Here is a 16759-nt window from a genome sequence, read left to right as displayed (position 1 = left end):
ACTTGTTTTCTCCACCACTGGTGGGATTTCCATCTGAGGGAGGGTTCCCACTCTGTTTCAGGTCACCCGTGTACATGCTTGAGTCATCTTGGTGGAAGTGTTCAGCTCTTCCCTAACTGACAAGAACCCATAAGCGATGGACATAAAAACCCGTTTCATATCGTTTGCAGATACTTTCCCAGTTTGTCATTTGCCTTTCAAACATGTTTATGGTATTTTTTAAATTCTCTATTTTTTTAAATTGAAGTATAGTTGATTTATAATGCTGTATGGTGTTTTGTTTTGTTTTGTTGGCCTCACCTCGAGGCATGCTGGATCCTAGGTCCCCAACCAGGGACCAAATCCATGCCCCCCTCAGCGGAAGCATGGAGTCCCAACCACTGGACCACCAGGGAAGCCTCTGTTTCTTTCTTTTTTTTTTTTAATCAACTATAGACACATGAGAAGTTGCAAAAACAGTGCAGAGTCCCGTGTACCCTTCATTCACCCAGCTTACATCTTACCTAACCCTAGCACTCTGTCACACCAGGAAACTGATGTGAATACGACGCAATTAACTAGACTCTAGACCTTATTCAGATTTTATCAGCTTTCACATGCACTCATTTATGTGTGTGTAGTTCTAGTCCACGCTGTCACCTGTACAGATTCCTAGAACCACCACCACAGTCAAAATACAGAGCTGTTGGGGACTTCCCCGGTGGATCAGGTGGTTAAGACTTGTGTTTCCACTTCAGGGGGCCCAGGTTTGATCCCTGGTCAGGGAACTAGGATCTCACATGCCCTGCGGCCAAAAAAAAAAAAAAAAAAAAACAGAGCTGTTTATTCGCCAAGAGGGAGCTCCTTCATGCATCCTCTTTATTATGTCCTCACCCACCGTGTTTATGGTGTCCTGACCATGGAGAGAAAAGTCGTGATACCTGTGTTATCAAATCTTTTCTTCCTTTATAACTGCTAGATTTCATGTCATGATCAAAAAGCAGGATCTTGGGAATGATGGGGTTTTTTCTTTTAATCCCTTCAGTTTTTTGTTTGTTTTTTGGAGGCAAAAAGGAAAATGGAGAAACAAGAGGCTTGGGGCTCAGTCTTTCTGAAAACACACACACACACACACACACACACACACACCTACCCCTCTTTGAGAAGGAAACTCAAGACCACTCACAACTGAAATGCCTTGTTAGCGAAAGCGCTTGGCCACTAATTGAATCCTTCATAGCGACAGGCTGGTCAAACACAGCGCTGAGGATATGGAGATATAATGGAATCCTGCTTGTTTAACACAGAATAGCTCTGCCGGCCTCCAATTTATGGAGCCAATTCCTAACGGGCCCACAGCAGCCAGCTGCAAAGAGGGAGCTATTTCTGCAGAAATAGTGGAGTTCCCTAATGCCCTTCACCCAGCTTCCCCTAATGTGAACATCTTACATCACTATGGTACAAGCCAGGTTACTGAAGCCAGGAAATTAACATCAATACAATCCTATTATCTAATATACAGTCCTTATTTGGATTTCACCATTTCTCTCTCTAATGTCATTTTTCTGGTCCTGGATTGTTTGTGTCCTCTGCCCCCAAATTCATGTTGAACCCTAACACCCAGTGTGATGGTATGAGGAGGTGGGGGTCTTTGGGAAATGATTAAGTCATGAGGGTGGAGCCCTCATGAATGGGATTAGTGTCCTCATAAAGGGACCCCAGAGAGCTCCCTCTCTCCCTCCATAATGTAAGGACATAGCAAGATGGAGTCTGTGAACCAGGAAATGGGCTCTCACCAGACACCAATTCTGCCAGATCCTTGATCTTGAATTTCCAGCCTCCAGATCTGTGAGAAGTAAATGTGTGTTGTTTAAGCCAGCCAGTCTGTGGGGCTTTGTTATAACAGCCCAGACTAAGGCAAGGATCCAATCCAGGATCCCACATTTCCTTTCCATGTCTTGGTCTCCTCACTCTGTGATGGTTCCTCAGTCTTTGTCTTTCCTGACACTTTTAAAGAGTACTGCCAGTTATCCTGGTAGAATGTCTCTCAACTTGGGTTCATTTGGTATTTGCTTTGATTAAACTGAGGTCCATTTTGGACAGGAATTCCACGGAGGTGCCACTGAGAATGTCCTTCTCTGCATCCCGTTGGCGGCTCCATGGTGTCACTGTCTCATTTTTCGCGACGTTGACTTGATCACTAGGCTAAAGATGGTGTCACCACTGTAAAATTACTACTTTCCCTTTGTAACTAATATGTATCTTGGGGGGGAAATACTTTGAGACAACGCAAATATCCTGTTTCTCACCATACGTTTCCCCCACCAGTTTTTAGCAGCGATCCACGGATCTTGGCTGTAACAATCATGAGGTGTTTGCTCAGCGGTGATCTGTGATTTCCCTCATTCTGCCTACATGTATTAATCTGAATATTAGTGGTGATCTTTTATTTCCTTCACTCCTTCTACATGTACGAACTGGGGGAGCTGAAGGGTCAATCACTTGCCTAGTGAGGGACGAATGGGCCCTAAACCAAGGAACCTGTTCCAATTTCACGCACCGCAAGACCCTCGCTGTACTTTCAAGCCCCGCCCCAAGATGGCGGCCCGGGCCGGAGGGGCGGGGCGCTCCGGATCACGTGGTCGTGTCGACGCCGACGGCGCCGGAGGCCCCACTTGTCCCTAGCCGCATTCCGTCTGTCGTCCCTTCCCAGCGAACCTGATCCCAAGATGGCGGCGCCCAGCAGAAGAAGGAATGGCGGCGGCGGCGCCGTGAGCTTCTGGGCCGCGCTGCTCCTGGTGGCCGTGGCGCTGAGGCCGGCACGGACGGTGTCTGAGCCCACGACGGTGGCCTTTGACGTGCGGCCCGGCGGCGTGGTGCACTCCTTCTCCCAGAACGTGGGCCCTGGGGTATGTGCCTCAGCCACCCCGGGGACTTGAGCAATGGTGCAGGCGGGGGCAGGGCCTGGGGAGGGGGCGCGGACCGGCGGGGCGGGGTCTTGGGGGAGGGGGGGGAAACGAACCGGAGGGGGCGGGGCCTGAGAGGTCGCGGACCGGCGGGGGTAGGGCCTGAGGATGGAGGGCGGGACTTGGTAGCGAGGCCTGACAGAACTAAGAAGGGGGGCGGGGCTCCTGGGGACTGGTGGCTTTGGGAAGGCTGGGTCACTAGCCTCGTCCCTAATTCCTGTCTCATGCCCAGCGTGCCCAAGCAGCCCTATCCCCCAGACCCAGGTGACTCCCTCGCTTTTGGAGGGCAGGACGGGCCCAGAGATGGGGAGAGGGGAGCTGGAGGCTGATGGGCATACGCCTCTAGGGCCTGCAGAAGGTCGTCCCGCTGTAGCTCTGACCAGGGAGGAAGTGGACAGGCGTTGCTCTTTCCTTCCATTGCACAAAGTCCCCCCGTCTTTTTCATTGAAATGTGGGGCCAGGCCCTCCTTACCTGGAGGTAGCAGGCCTGGGTCTAGTCTAGCCCGTCCCTAGCTTATTGGAGAAGTCGCTTCCTCTCCCAGTCTCCTTTTCCCTGCCTGTAACAACGATACATCAGTATTTGTTGAGTACTTCCTTATAACCAAAGGATATTGTGCCAAATTCTTTATGTGAGGCCCATTTTACAGATGAAGAAACAGGGGCTCAGAAAGCTTTGCACTTGTCCAAGGTCCACAGCGGAGCAGAGATGGGCCTCTAGGTGCCCCTGCTTCCAAAGTTCATGTTCCTAGACGGGTGGGTGCTGGAGGGGGGTGTGACCTCCCCCTTCCTGTTCTTCGTCCCCCAGAAGCCATCTGGGTTGTTTGTCCTTACCCAGGATCTCCCAAGTAGGGAGACAGGTGCGGGAGTTCCAGATCTGCAGACACTGGAAGGCCTTGCAGGGCTGGCCTCCAGGGACATCGGCCAGAGGAATCTGGCTCCACCTCCTTTCTCTGAGTGCAGATACTCAAAAGCAGGATTTTCTTGATTCTGGATCTCAGAAGGACATCCTGAGACCCTGTACTTCAAGGACTAACGATTATCTCCTACCGAGACTTTTTTTTCCTTCCATTCTCTAGGACAAATATACCTGTGTGTTCACCTACGCATCTCAAGGAGGGACCAATGAGGTGAGTTGTTCAAAATTCTACGTGGTTGGGCTTCCCTGGTGGCGCAGTGGTTGAGAGTCCGCCTGCCGATGCAGGGGACATGGGTTCGTGCCCTGGTCCGGGAGGATCGCACATGCCGCGGAGCGGCTGGGCCCGTGGGCCATGGCCGCTGAGCCTGCGCGTCCAGAGCCTGTGCTCCGCAACGGGGGAGGCCACAACAGTGAGAGGCCCGCGTACCGCAAAAAAAAAAAAAAAAAAAAAAAAATTCTACGTGGTTTAGTATGACAATATCCATTGTCATACAGAGGTGCTCTCTAGGGGACACTGGACATCAGACTATTCTTACCTAACCCATAAAAGACAGTGCTTAAGTTACATAATGACGGCAGATTCCATTCATAATTCCATGGAGTGAACAAATGTCTGGACAGAAGGAGGGACATGAGATGTGACTCTGCCATTCCCATTAGTCTCTATTAAGGGTCTTGTGTTCATTTTCTGTGCTGAGTAACAAATTATCACAGACTGAGCAGCTTAAAACAACACCCATTTATTATCCCACGGTTCTGGAGGTCAGAAGTCCCGGTCGGCTCAGCTGGATGCTTCACAAAGTGACAATCAAGGTGTCAGCTGGGCTGGGTGTTCACCTGCAGGCTCTGGGGAGAACCCTCGTCCAGACACATTCCAGTTGTTAGCAGAATTCAGTCCCTTTCAGTGTGAAACTGAGGTCCCTAGTTCTTTGCTGGCTGTTTTCTCCAGCTGGAGGCAGAAGAGGAGGTAAGAGAGATTCGAAGCATGAGAAGGACTTAGTGCACCACAGCTGGCTTTGAGGGACCACGTGGGAGGGAGGACGTGGCCTCCAGGAGCTGAGAGCGGCCCCCAGCTGGCAGCAAGGAAACGAGGGCTTCAGTCCTCCAACTGCAAGGAATGAATTCTGCTGCAAGCACATGAGTTGGAAGAGGACCCAGAGCTCCAGATGGGAACGCAATCTGGCTGACACTTTGATGTCAGCTTATGAGACTGAGCAAAGGACCCAGCCCCACCACGCCTGGACTTCTAACCTACAGAATTGTGAGCTAATGAATGGGCATTGCTTTTATTTATTTATTTGTTTGTTTATTTATTTATTTATTTATTTGGCTGCGTCGGGTCTTTGTTGCCGCGCACGGGCTTTCTCTAGTTGCGGCGGGCAGGGGCTACTCTTCATTGCGTACGCAGGCTTCTCATTGCGGTGGCTTCTCTTGAGGAGCACGGGCTCTAGGCGCGGACCTCAGGAGTTGTGGCACGTGGGCTCAGTAGTTGTGGCTTGTGGGCTCTAGAGCGCAGGCTCAGCAGTTGTGACACATGAGCTGAGTTGCTCCGTGGCACGTTGGATCTTCCCGGACCAGGGCTTGAACCCTTGTCCCCTGCATTGGCAGGTGGGTTCTTAACCACTGCACCACCAGGGAAGTCCGGCACAGCTTTTAATGCTACTAAATTTGTGGTAATTTTTCACACAGTGTAGTGAGTTGAATGAGGCCCCCCCATAAATATATGTCCACATCCTAATGCCTTGAACCTGTGACTTTTTAGAAAAAGTCTTTGTAGATAAAATTAAGTTAAAGATCTTGAGATGAATAGATTATCCTGGATTACCCGGGTGAGCCCTAAATCCAGTGGCACACATCCTTATAAGAGACACACATGGGAGATTTGATAAAAAGAAGACACACAGAGGAAAAGGCCATGTGAAGATGGAGGCAGAGGTGGAGTGATGTGGCCACAAGCCACGGGACACCTGGAGCCACCAGAAACTGGAAGATGTAGGAAGGATTCTCCCCTGGGGTCTCCAGAGGGAACACGGCCCTTGCCCACACCTTGATTTTGGACTGCTGGCCTCCAGACTGTGAGAGAACAGATTTCAGCTGTAAGCTACCAAATTTGTGGTGATTTGTTCCAGCAGCCCCAGGAAACGAATACACACAGCAATAGATTACTGTTACGACCAGTAATGCACCATTACAGATAAATACTCTGAGGATAAAATACTGTTATTAAGTTTTGGCTAGACACCGCCGCTTGGTTCTGTCTGAAGGGAGGGCAGCACACGTGTTTGAGAAGAGATACAAAACAGACTTTCTCCTCGTGATTGTTAAAAAGAATGAAAGATAATTGAAAAGGAAGAATTAATTGTCACTGCGAAAGTCAGTGTAAAGCATCTTTTGTACCCCTAAATTGTGCTTTCCTCCCCAACCCTCAGACTGTAGGGAACACTGCTGTCCTTCCAGAAGAGCCTATGGCACTGTGTCCCCTAACAACAGAGAGTCCTAGAGATGCAGGCTGCCTGGGGACCACTCCCTGTTTGCCTGCCACGTGCCTGCCCCTCCCAGCATCCTGGTTCTGAGTCCACCTCTTCCCCCCTCCACTCCCCGACTCAGGGCAGCACATTAAAATGGGCAAGAGTGGGAGTTCCCTGGGTCCAGTGGTTAGGACTCGGCGCTGTCACTGCCGTGGCCCCAGGTTCGATCCCTGGTCAGGGAACTAAGATCCTGCAAGCTGGGCAGTGCGGCTAAAAACAAAAAAGGGTGAGAGTGAGTCCGCCCGCTCCACCGGGCACTGCTGACTTTAGAGGCGGGGTCGCTCTCTGTGGGGGGCCGTCCTGGGCAGCCTCCCTGGCCCCCACCCACTCGATGCCAGCAGCCGCCCCACCCAGTGTGCGCTGGGGGACAAAAGGGTCCCCAAGTGAAAACCACTGGGCAAGAGTGACATGAAATGCACTCCTTATTTTGGATATTTCCAGTTTGTAAGTAAAAGTAAATGATTCTGAGCAACAGTATTTTATTTCATTTATTTATTTTTTTGGCCACACCACGTAGCATGTAGGACCTTAGTTCCCCGACCAGGGATTGAACCGGCACCCCCTGAATTGGAAGTGCGGAGTCCTAACCACTGGACCGCCAGGGAAGTCCCCCAGCAACAGTATTTTAACAAAATGTAGCAAACGCCTGGTGACACCCTTCCCAGCAGTGTCACCAGGGAGTGGCAGCTCTGCTGGGAAGCATCGCCGCCCTTCCCCCGCCTCCAGGACAGCAGGCGTCCTGCGATCATCCGCCCCTTCCTTGGCCACCTCCAGGCCTTGCTGCTTCTCCAGGTGGTCCACTCCATTGTGGGATGGTGACAAGTGGTGGAACATTCTCCCTTGGTCCAGGCCCCTTGGTCCAGCCGTGCCCTGCCACGAGCTCCAGATCCATCCCAAAGCGCCTTCCTCCCCCAGTCAGCCCTTTCCATGCCTCTTTTGTTGTGTAGATGGTCAATTCATTATACAATAAAATTGTGATAGCACCATCGCCTTGGTGTTTGTCGGGCGGCCCGCAATGTGCTGAGACAGATACACGTCTCGTTTCCTCTTCAGAACTCCAGGAGGCTGTCCTTATCCCCGCCTCACACATGAGGACACGGTGGCCCAGAGGCTGAAGACTGCCCTGGCTCCCCCAGCTGGGACGTGACCAGGGTCCCCAAGGCGCAGGCCCCTGACTGCCACCCTGAGCCAGGACACGCCCCGCATCACCAGCAGCTCGGAAAAGAACGTCCGCGCCTCCCTAACGGGACCCTTGGGATGGACAGTCCACTGCAGCGTGGGGGGAGAGAGCTAGGCTCACTCTTGGAAAGGTGGCTGGGTCACAGATTCTAAAACCAGTATGGGGCTTGAATCTCCCGTTTCGGATGAGGGGATTGATTCATCCTCAAGGAAACACCTAAGAGCACAGCAGACATGTCCAGCACTGACTTGTTCCGGCAGCACCAGCCTAGAACTGTGATCATCAGACACCACAGGCCGACTGCAGAGCTGCGTGAACCCAACGGTGTGACCCACGGGCTCTCTGGCTGCTGGCCTGCCGCCCGCTTAGGAGCAAACAGCTGGCCGGATTCTCAGCAAACGTGCAGGGGCCGTCCAAGATGTTCTCCGGGATCCGCTTGGCCATACTTGGGGGCCCTGCCAAGATGCCCATCGGAGCAGCTGGAACGGAAGCCCCAGAGGCCCAAGTGGCGCTTCTCTAGAGCCATCGTCAACAGAGGGGAAATGGGTCTGTGGTCTGGGCTCCCAGGGGGCCCGGGATGCAGGCTGGGCTTGGGGAGAGCGGGAGGCCAGGCTGCTTTGACAGTGGTTCGTTTCTCCAGAGGGTCACCTGAGAGGCTGGCTGGTGCCGGGTGACAGCAGGCACAGGGTTATTCATCATCTCAGCGCCGGCCAGGATCCTGAGCAGCCAGAGAGCTCGTCCAAGGTTGGCGGGAATGCGGCCACTTGGGAAGACTGGCCCTTTCTCATCAAGTTAAACATACGACCCCATGCTTACGCTCCTCAGTATCTCCCTGTTAGAAATGAAAACTTATGTCCACACTAAGCTTGTATGTGAATGTTCATAGCAGCCTGATTCATAATAGCCAAAAAGTGGAAACAACCCAAGTGTCCCCCAGCTGATGATGGATAAACACAATGTGGTCCCTTCACACACGGGCGCATCACTCAGCCATAAAAAGGAGAGAAGCACTGACACTCGCTACAACGTGGATAGACCCTGAGAACACGATGCTCAGTGAGAGAAGCTAGACACAGAAGGACCCAGAGTGTGTGATTCCATTGATGGGAAACGTCCAGAACAGGCAAATCCACAGACACAGAGAGTGGGTTCGTGGTTGTTGGGCTGGGGGAGGACATGGGGGTGTGCCTGCTCATGGGGATGGGACTTCTTTGGGGGCTGATGAGAACTACATACAGGTGATGGTTGCACAGCTCTGAATATACTAGGAAGCAGTGAAGCATGCACTTTAAAAGAGCATATCGTCTATACATGTTTTATTTTTTAATATAAATTTATTTATTTATTTTTGGCTGCGTTGGGTCTTTGTTGCTGCGCGCGGGCTTTCTCTAGTTGCGGCAGGCGGGGCCTACTCTTCATTGTGGTGCGCAGGCTTCTCATTGTTGTGGAGCACAGGCTCTAGGCATGCGGGCTCAGTAGTTGTGGCACGCGGGCTTAGTTGCTCCGCGGCACGTGGGATCTTCCCAGACCAGGGCTTGAACCCACCCACGTCCCCTGCATTGGCAGGAGGATTCTTAACCACTGTGCCACCAGGGAAGCCCCATATTGTATGTTATGTAAACTCTTTCTCAATAAAGCTGTTAAAGGTAAGTGAATTATTGATATACATGTAGCCACATGGGTGAATCTGATATGCGTTAGGCTGAGTGAGACTGACCGGCACAGGAGACCATGTCCTGTGTGATTCCACTCAGGTGGCATTTTGCAAAGGCACAACTATGGGGACAGAGCAGATCAGTGGTTACCGGGAATTTGCAGGAAGGGGTTGACTCCGGGGGGATGGAGGAGAGATAACTGGGAAGATGGAACTGATCTGTATCTGGATTGGGCGGTGGATCAATTGATCAATTGATTGGGTGTGTGCATTTGTCAAAACTCATAGAACAGACACTGAAATGGGTCCATTTCACCATCTGTTACTTGTCTCCTAATAATAAATAATAGTGGTTACCAATTACCTGTCCTCGATTACACCCGGCCACTTAGATCCTGAGCTCCCTAGCCTGCCAGGGAAGGTCACAGAGGCTCGGGCTGAACAGGCTGCCCCAGAACACACCCTCGTGTGAGTGTCTGATGCCAAAACCTGAGCCTTACCAAGGGCGCCACCCCAGCCTGCGGCCTCAAGACCAAGGTCAAGTTCATATAGCAAGACCACTCAGAGGGATGTTGACCCTATTGCTAAGAAGCTCTTGGTTTTAATTTTGTTTGCTTTCATAATAAAAAAAAATGTTTAAATGTTTGCCTCGGGACTTCCCTGGTGGTCCAGTGGTTAAGACTTCAAGCTCCCAATGCCGGGGGGTCCAGGTCTGATCCCTGGTCGAGGAACTAGATCCCGCATGCATGCCAACTAAGACCCGGCACAGCCAAACAAACAAACAAATAAATAAATATTTTTTTAAAAAAGAAGCCTCATTTTCATGAATCTTTTAAGAGCTATGGAAAACCATCCCAGATATATTTCACAGCGTAAAACTGTTTCCGGGTGCTCAGAGGCCTGGAGCCTTGGGCAGGAGTTTTTAAATAGAAAATAAATGTGTTGGGCAGGTCCCCTTGCCATGCCTGCCCTGAGTAATTGGCTTCTACCTTCATGCTGCAGGCAAAAGACTTCCAAGTCACCGTTTACTCCCATTATAATTAACATACAAATGGCCTTATTTCTATTAATGGAAAAGCTCTGGCATTTAACCAGATGATCAGCAATTGGAGTCCACCTTTACTCTCAGGAGAGGACGGGACACTCTCATTTTCCTAGCAAAATGCAAAAACGCTGCAGGTCACCAGACCTTGCGTTTGGCTGGGTTTTCAGAGGCCCTGAAAATGAGAATAAACTGGTAGTGGTGTGTTTTGGAACCATTAAAAAAAAAAATTTTTTTTTTTTTTTTTTTTTTGCGGTACGCAGGCCTCTCACTGTTGTGGCCTCTCCCGTTGCGGAGCACAGGCTCCAGACGCGCAGGCTCAGCGGCCATGGCTCACGGGCCCAGCTGCTCCGCGGCATGTGGGATCTTCCCGGACTGGGGCACGAACCCGTGTCCCCTGCATCGGCAGGCGGACTCTCAACCACTGCGCCACCAGGGAAGCTCCTAAAAAAAATTTTTTTTTAATATAATTTTTTTAAAAAGCTAACACAGGGACTTCCCTGGCGGTCCAGTGGTTAGGACTCCACGCTTCCACTGCAGGGGCATGGATTCGATCCCTGGTTGGGGAACTAACATCCCGCATGCTGTGTGGCCAAAAAAAATAAAAGTAAAAAAGCTAACACACGTCATTCAAAAAGAAAAAAGCATAAAAAGCTCTCCAGCGCCTTCTGTCGGCCCAGTTCCCACCCACGTCCTACATGTAACCGGGGTTATTAAAATCTTACATCTTCTCTGAGGACTGCTCTATGCTTATGCAAGCAAGCATGGGTGTATTGTCTTTCCTTCTTTTATTTTTGTTTTTATCTTTCCCAATAGACTTTATTTTTTACAGCAAAATGGAGCGGAAGGCACAGAGATTTCCTGTATACCCCTGCCCCCCAACCATCGCCCACCAGAGTGGGACTTTTGTGACAGTCATTGATGAACCTACACGGACACGTCATCACCCCAAGTCCAGAGTTGCCATCAGGGTTCACTCCTGGTGTGGTGTGTGCCGTGGGCTTGGACAGACATATAATGATGGCGAGGCTGCGTGTCCTGGACTGACCTGCCTGTCCTCTCTCCCCAGAAGTGGCAGATGAGTCTGGGGACCAGCGAAGACCACCAGCACTTCACCTGCACCATCTGGAGGTGAGCGAGGGTGCGGTGGTGGGATCTCCTCCCGGACGAGACACCTTCGCTCTGGGCGGTACCCATACTGACGGCGTCCTGCGCCCCTGGAGGGTCGCAGGCAGGAGGGGGGGTGCCGTCCTGTGTGGGACTTGAGGGCAAGGAGGGCTTCCCAGGGAAGCACGTTGACACTGAGGCTGAGAGGGGGCGGGGGGGGCGACTGGGAGGTGGCGTGTAGGCAGTGGCCGCAGCCCCGGGAGCGGGGCCGGGCTCCCCAGACGCCACCCCCTTCATGGTCACCTCAGTCACATTCCTTGCTCAAGGGCTTCATCTCCCGCCGTGCCCACCCTTCTCGTAATCCCACTTCCTGGAGCCCAGCTCCATGAGCCCGAGAACGGGGTGCTGGGCCCTCTGATGGGGAGGAGGGTGATGGAGCTTCACCAATTCCTGGCCCTTCTCCCCTGGGCCTCACGGCCTGGAATGTGTCGCCCGAGCAGAACAGATTTCTCAAGCATTTGCCACGCGCCTGACATAGAAGTCCCAGCCGCGTCCTCACCCTTATGGGACCGGGGTCAGATGGGGACAGATCATAGGGGACGACGGATCAAGAAGCGGGACACGTTAGAGAGCAGCGACAGCGACATTTAGTTAAAGAACACGCTTGCAGGCGTTGGCGCAGAATCCCCGTCTCCTGCTCGATGCGGTACAAACCGCAGGCACTTTAGTACCAAGTATTGTTGGGGAGCTTCTCGTGGGGGCAGAAGCCCTGCGTCCTCAACATGCTACTGCCAGCCCCGCTGAGAGGGGAGACCCTGTCTGTGCCTCTTCCCAGCCTCAGAGAGAAGCATCCCAGAGGCAAGGAGCCGGGGTGGGGGGCTCCCTAATTACAGGTTAGTAATCAGGGCTGCATCCCCCCGCCAGTAGACCACCGTCTCACACAGACTCGTGAGCACCAGCCCTCCACCTGGGCACAGACAGACCCAGGCCGCACTGGCTCAAAGCGGGGTCCTCAGCCCGTGCAGCCTCTTAGCTGACCACCCAGTGGCCCCGCAAGGACACGCTCAGCCCCAGACACCCTGCCGTTCCTAGTTGACCCCCATACTTCCCACCCCGGGGATGTGGCCCGGCCTCACCCCTAGTGCACACCTGGGATGTTGTCCACTGGATGGGAAGTGTTCTGTGAGTGGATGCGAGAGGCCCCGTTCTAGAACAGCTCCTACCCAGAAGGGGAAAGAGGCTTGTCCATCAACGAGCCGGAAGAGCATCCTGGCAAAGAGGAAAGAGTGGATCATGTTGAGGGCGCCCCATCCGTCCTTCCCAGAAATGCCTGGCAGCAGATCCCACCTTGGAGAGCGGGGGGGCGCGCAGCCCTGGGCTGACCCCGTCGCCCGACCTTTCTTCGCAGGCCCCAAGGCAAGTCCTACCTGTACTTTACGCAGTTCAAGGTGGAGGTGCGGGGTGCTGAGATCGAGTACGGCATGGCCTACGTGAGTGTCACCTGCACATGGGGTGGCCGCCTGGCTGGGCCACCATGGACTGCAACTTGGAGACCCCGGGGGGGCAGGGGGGGGAATGAGGAGGTGGACACCAAGCCCTTAGAGGGAGGCCTGGAGGCGCGGGGGGCTGGGGTTACGGTGCCCGGAGGGAAACCCGGCTGACCCCCAGAGACACCTGGCCTCCCTCCTGTAAGGCCCGCCGGCCTCCCACCAGTGCCCCCTGCTGGCAAAGCCAACAGGAAGTCGGGGGCAAGGGGGCTCAGCCCTGGGACAGGGGCAGCAAGGGCGGAAGTTGGCCCAGGGGGCAGGTGGGCGGCTCATTGGTGTCGGGAGGGCCCCACGCCCCTTGCTCCAGTGACCTGTGGTTCACAGCCCAGCCAGCACCTTCTGCTGCGCTCCTGACCCCCACGGCCCCTCCAGAGCCCAGCCACTCTGCAGAGCCCACCCCTGCTTCTCCATCTGGGTTAGAAACAGTTTGAAAATCACCTTATCAGTCCAAGAAGCAGAACCAGTAGGAGACAGGCCTTAAGAGATTCACTGCCAGGAATCGGCTTCCACTGTGGGAGCCTGGCTTTGGGGGTTTCCTCCAGGGAAGCCTCAGCTCTGCCCTGAAGGCCTTCCCCCTGATTGAATCAGGCCCACCCAGGTCCCCGAGGATAATCTCTTTTACTTAAAGTCACCTCAGGATGAGCCTCTGTCACATCTACAAAATTCCCTCCCAGCAACCCCAGCAAGGGTCTGATTGTATAACGGGGACTGTGGCCGCTCCAGTGACACATCAGACTGTCCATCAGACTGTTAACTAATCGCTCTCTGGGGTCCCTTCTTACTTTGAAGCTCTAAATTTTTACTGATTTGAAAAAGACACAATTCTGCTGTTTAAAAATTACATGCAAGAGACTGCCATGCTAGTATCATTTCCATAAATTAACTAAAAAAAATTCCCTTCGATTTGCAGGGAAGGCATGAAGTTTTAAGCTAGTTGACAATCTCTTAAGTGGATTAACCCACTGCTTCTGCTGGATTCTCTTTTATGTGCTTAAAAAAGCATCTCGCGGCTCCAGCAGAAGCATGCAGCTTTAGTCTTTGCTGCTCTGCAAAGCAAAGCGAGCCGTGTTCCTTCCCGATTAGAAGAGTTTCCACTTGTTCCCTTTCAGTCGAAAGCTGCTTTTGAAAGAGAGAGTGATGTGCCCCTGAAAGACGAGGAATTTGAAGTGACCAAAACAGCAGGTACGGAGAGGGGTTTGTGGAGCTGGAATCTAGGTTCTCAAGCAGGGAGGGGGTGAGAGAGGGGACAAGACCCCCGCTAGAGGGCGATCCAGGGGCCCTGTGGTGAGAGGAGGCTGCCATCCCTAAACAGCTTCCACAAAGGGCCACCTAGTAAGTATTTTCAGCTTTGGGGCCCCCTTTGAAACAACTCGACCCAGTCCCCGTAAGACAAAGTCAGCCATAAGCCACTAGTCAGTGAATGGGGGTGGCTGCCTTCTAATAAAACTTTATTTCGTGAACACTGAGCTGTGAATTTCATAGCACTTCCCCATATCACAGGATGCCATTTTTCCTTTGATTTTTCTTAAAGCTATTTGAAAATGTAGAAACCACCCTTCGCTCACAGGCGGCAGGCACACTTGCCCAATCCCTAGCAGAGAACGGAGAGCGTGAGAGTCTGTCCTCGGAGAGCTGCGTCCTGGGACACTCAGCTCCATAGGAGGCCAGGGAGCAGGGGGCCGCGGGGTCTGACGCCGACACAGCCTGGCCGTCCTGGGCTCCGTGACAGCTTCAGGCAGCGCAGTCGGGACCTTGTGCATGCATGACACGGGAGGCGGGGGTCACCTCCTGGGGCCCCGAGACCCCCAGGGCCTCTGACCCCATTCAGCTGTAGCCATGCAGGCCAGATGCCGAGCAGAAAGAGGGGTGGTGGGCACCCGAGTTGGGGCTCAGGGTGCGAGAGCAAGTTGGGGGACAAGTGAGTGAGACAGTGAACGTGGGGCTGAGCCGAGTCAGGGGGCCCCGAGGGTCCTGAAGGACGGGGGAGAGATGAGGTGAGGAACCCATGTGGCCGTGGACGTCACCAGGCACCAGAGGGGAGGGGAGGGGAAGGGAGGGGAGTGGGCGGCACGAGCGGGGCTTTTAGGAGGGCCTGGAAGGAGGCCCGACATGCCCGCAGGTCCTCCAGGCGGGGGCAGGGGCCCGTTTAGAGTGGAGATCAAGGACAGAGGGGATTGGGTTGCTGCAGACCCTGAGCCCCAGGGAGCATAGATGGTGAGGATGGACAGGGAGTGGGGGGCAGGCTGGGTGTGCAAAGCGGGGGGCGGCCAGGTTCCCTGACCCCGCCTGAAGAGCGTCAGACAAGTTTGCCAGTGCAAACCTCCAAACCCCAGCCATTCTCAGTGTGGCAAAAATGACCATGGCTCTTCCCACGTCGACATCTCCCATGGCCTCCCACTGCTCTCAGGACAGGCCCACAGCCTCCCTGCCTTTCTCCTACCCCTCACCCGTAAGACATCCAGGGCCGGGGGCCTTTCCCTGTGGAGTCCACTTGGAGACGGCTCCCCTGCCTTGCCCTGCTCCCATCGTTGCCCACACCCGGCTCAGGACCCGGAGGATTTGCGGAGGCAAGGGCTGACCAAGGGTTTCTTCTTTTGCAGTGTCCCACAGGCCCGGGGCCTTCAAGGCTGAGCTGTCCAAGCTGGTGATCGTGGCCAAGGCGACACGCAGTGAGCTGTGACCAGGAGCCCCTTTGAGGGCGGCTTTTCCTCATCTCCGCTGAAGGAGCTGGGCCCCATGAGGGCCCAGTACTTGTTTTCTCGGGGGGTGGGGGCTGTTAATTTTCTGCCCAGGCTGATGTTGCCCCGTTCAGAGGGCTTCGCAGGGCAGCTGAGGCCCCAAGGCAGAGTCCGGAGGGCCAGGACTCTCCTGGCTCCCACCTTCCCCTCCCCGTGAGGAGTGTGGCTCTGAGACCCACTGCTCTTCTTATCAGAAGAGGCGTCAGGGCACAAGGTGGGGCTCACGGGGTCACAGCTTTTCTGAAGCCAGCAACGTCTCCCCTGGATCAGGCCAGGCTCCGGGATGCTCCTGGGGAGAGCCATCCTGCTGCTCTCTGACCCTAAGCCAACTGTTTTCTTGTCATCCCCTAGGGGACCAACTTTCAGACTAACTGGGCAGAAGTGAAATGTTCTTTCATATTTAAATAAATAAGACAATTAAAAAGTAACCACACAGTCTTGGCATCTGGCGCTGGTGCCCACCTGGCTGGGCACGTGGGGCTGGGGGCCCCTACTTCCCTTTGCTGCTGGAGACGGGTTAGCTGCATCACCCTGGGCACAGGGACTTTTCTGCAGGCACAGACGTGCGGGTCCTGAGGCAGCTGGACCTCGGGAGCCCATGGGGCCACGCCCAGCAGAGGGTGAGTGCTCCAGGGCAGACCTGCTCTTCTGCATCCTGTGGTTGGCTCTGCTTATTTTTTTTTGAGGTCGGATTGCAGCTCGGTGACTTTAAAAAAGAAACAAAAACCCGCAAGCAAACCAAAATAAATAAACGATATCCCCAAAGGCCTCAGCCACTCAGGGGAGCCTGGTCTCCCAACAGCAGGGCCTGGGAGTCTGACCCCCACTGGACTGTCACCCTGACCTCTGACTGTGAGGAAAGAAACCATGTGGCCATGAAGCGGGTCCTTGATCAGAATCACCAAGTCGGGTCGACTGAGGCCTCTCTGTCCCTGTCACTCACCTGGCCCTCCCTCATGCCACCCAGGAGCCCAGTGCTGCTGTGACCCCACCTGCCCTGGGGCCTCAGTGGTGCTGGTGTAGGAATGGCTCCAGAGAGAGGCGCAAGCAAGATGAACAGCTGTTCTCAGAATCACTGAGGGGGACCTTGGGCCCACGGTAC

The 16759-nt window shown here is 53.8% G+C and overlaps 1 protein-coding gene across 1 annotated transcript; it reads left to right on the top strand.

The window, feature by feature from the left end:
- Window positions 1-2708: 2708 nt before the first annotated feature.
- MYDGF (myeloid derived growth factor) lies at window positions 2709-16027 on the top strand (the record flags this gene model as incomplete). The annotated part of the gene is made up of 6 exons (XM_079703273.1): window positions 2709-2888; window positions 4022-4072; window positions 11335-11396; window positions 12781-12862; window positions 14029-14101; window positions 15520-16027. 6 exons carry the CDS (start codon window positions 2709-2711, stop codon window positions 15597-15599), a joined length of 528 nt encoding a protein of 175 aa, XP_079559399.1. The 3' UTR covers window positions 15600-16027.
- Window positions 16028-16759: the final 732 nt, after the last annotated feature.

The sequence above is a fragment of the Hyperoodon ampullatus genome, assembly GCF_949752795.1.
Source record: "Hyperoodon ampullatus genome assembly, chromosome: 4".
Lineage (NCBI taxonomy): Eukaryota > Metazoa > Chordata > Mammalia > Artiodactyla > Ziphiidae > Hyperoodon > Hyperoodon ampullatus.
Note: the sequence above shows the minus strand (reverse complement) of the source record. Positions and strands in the feature narration are given on the sequence as shown.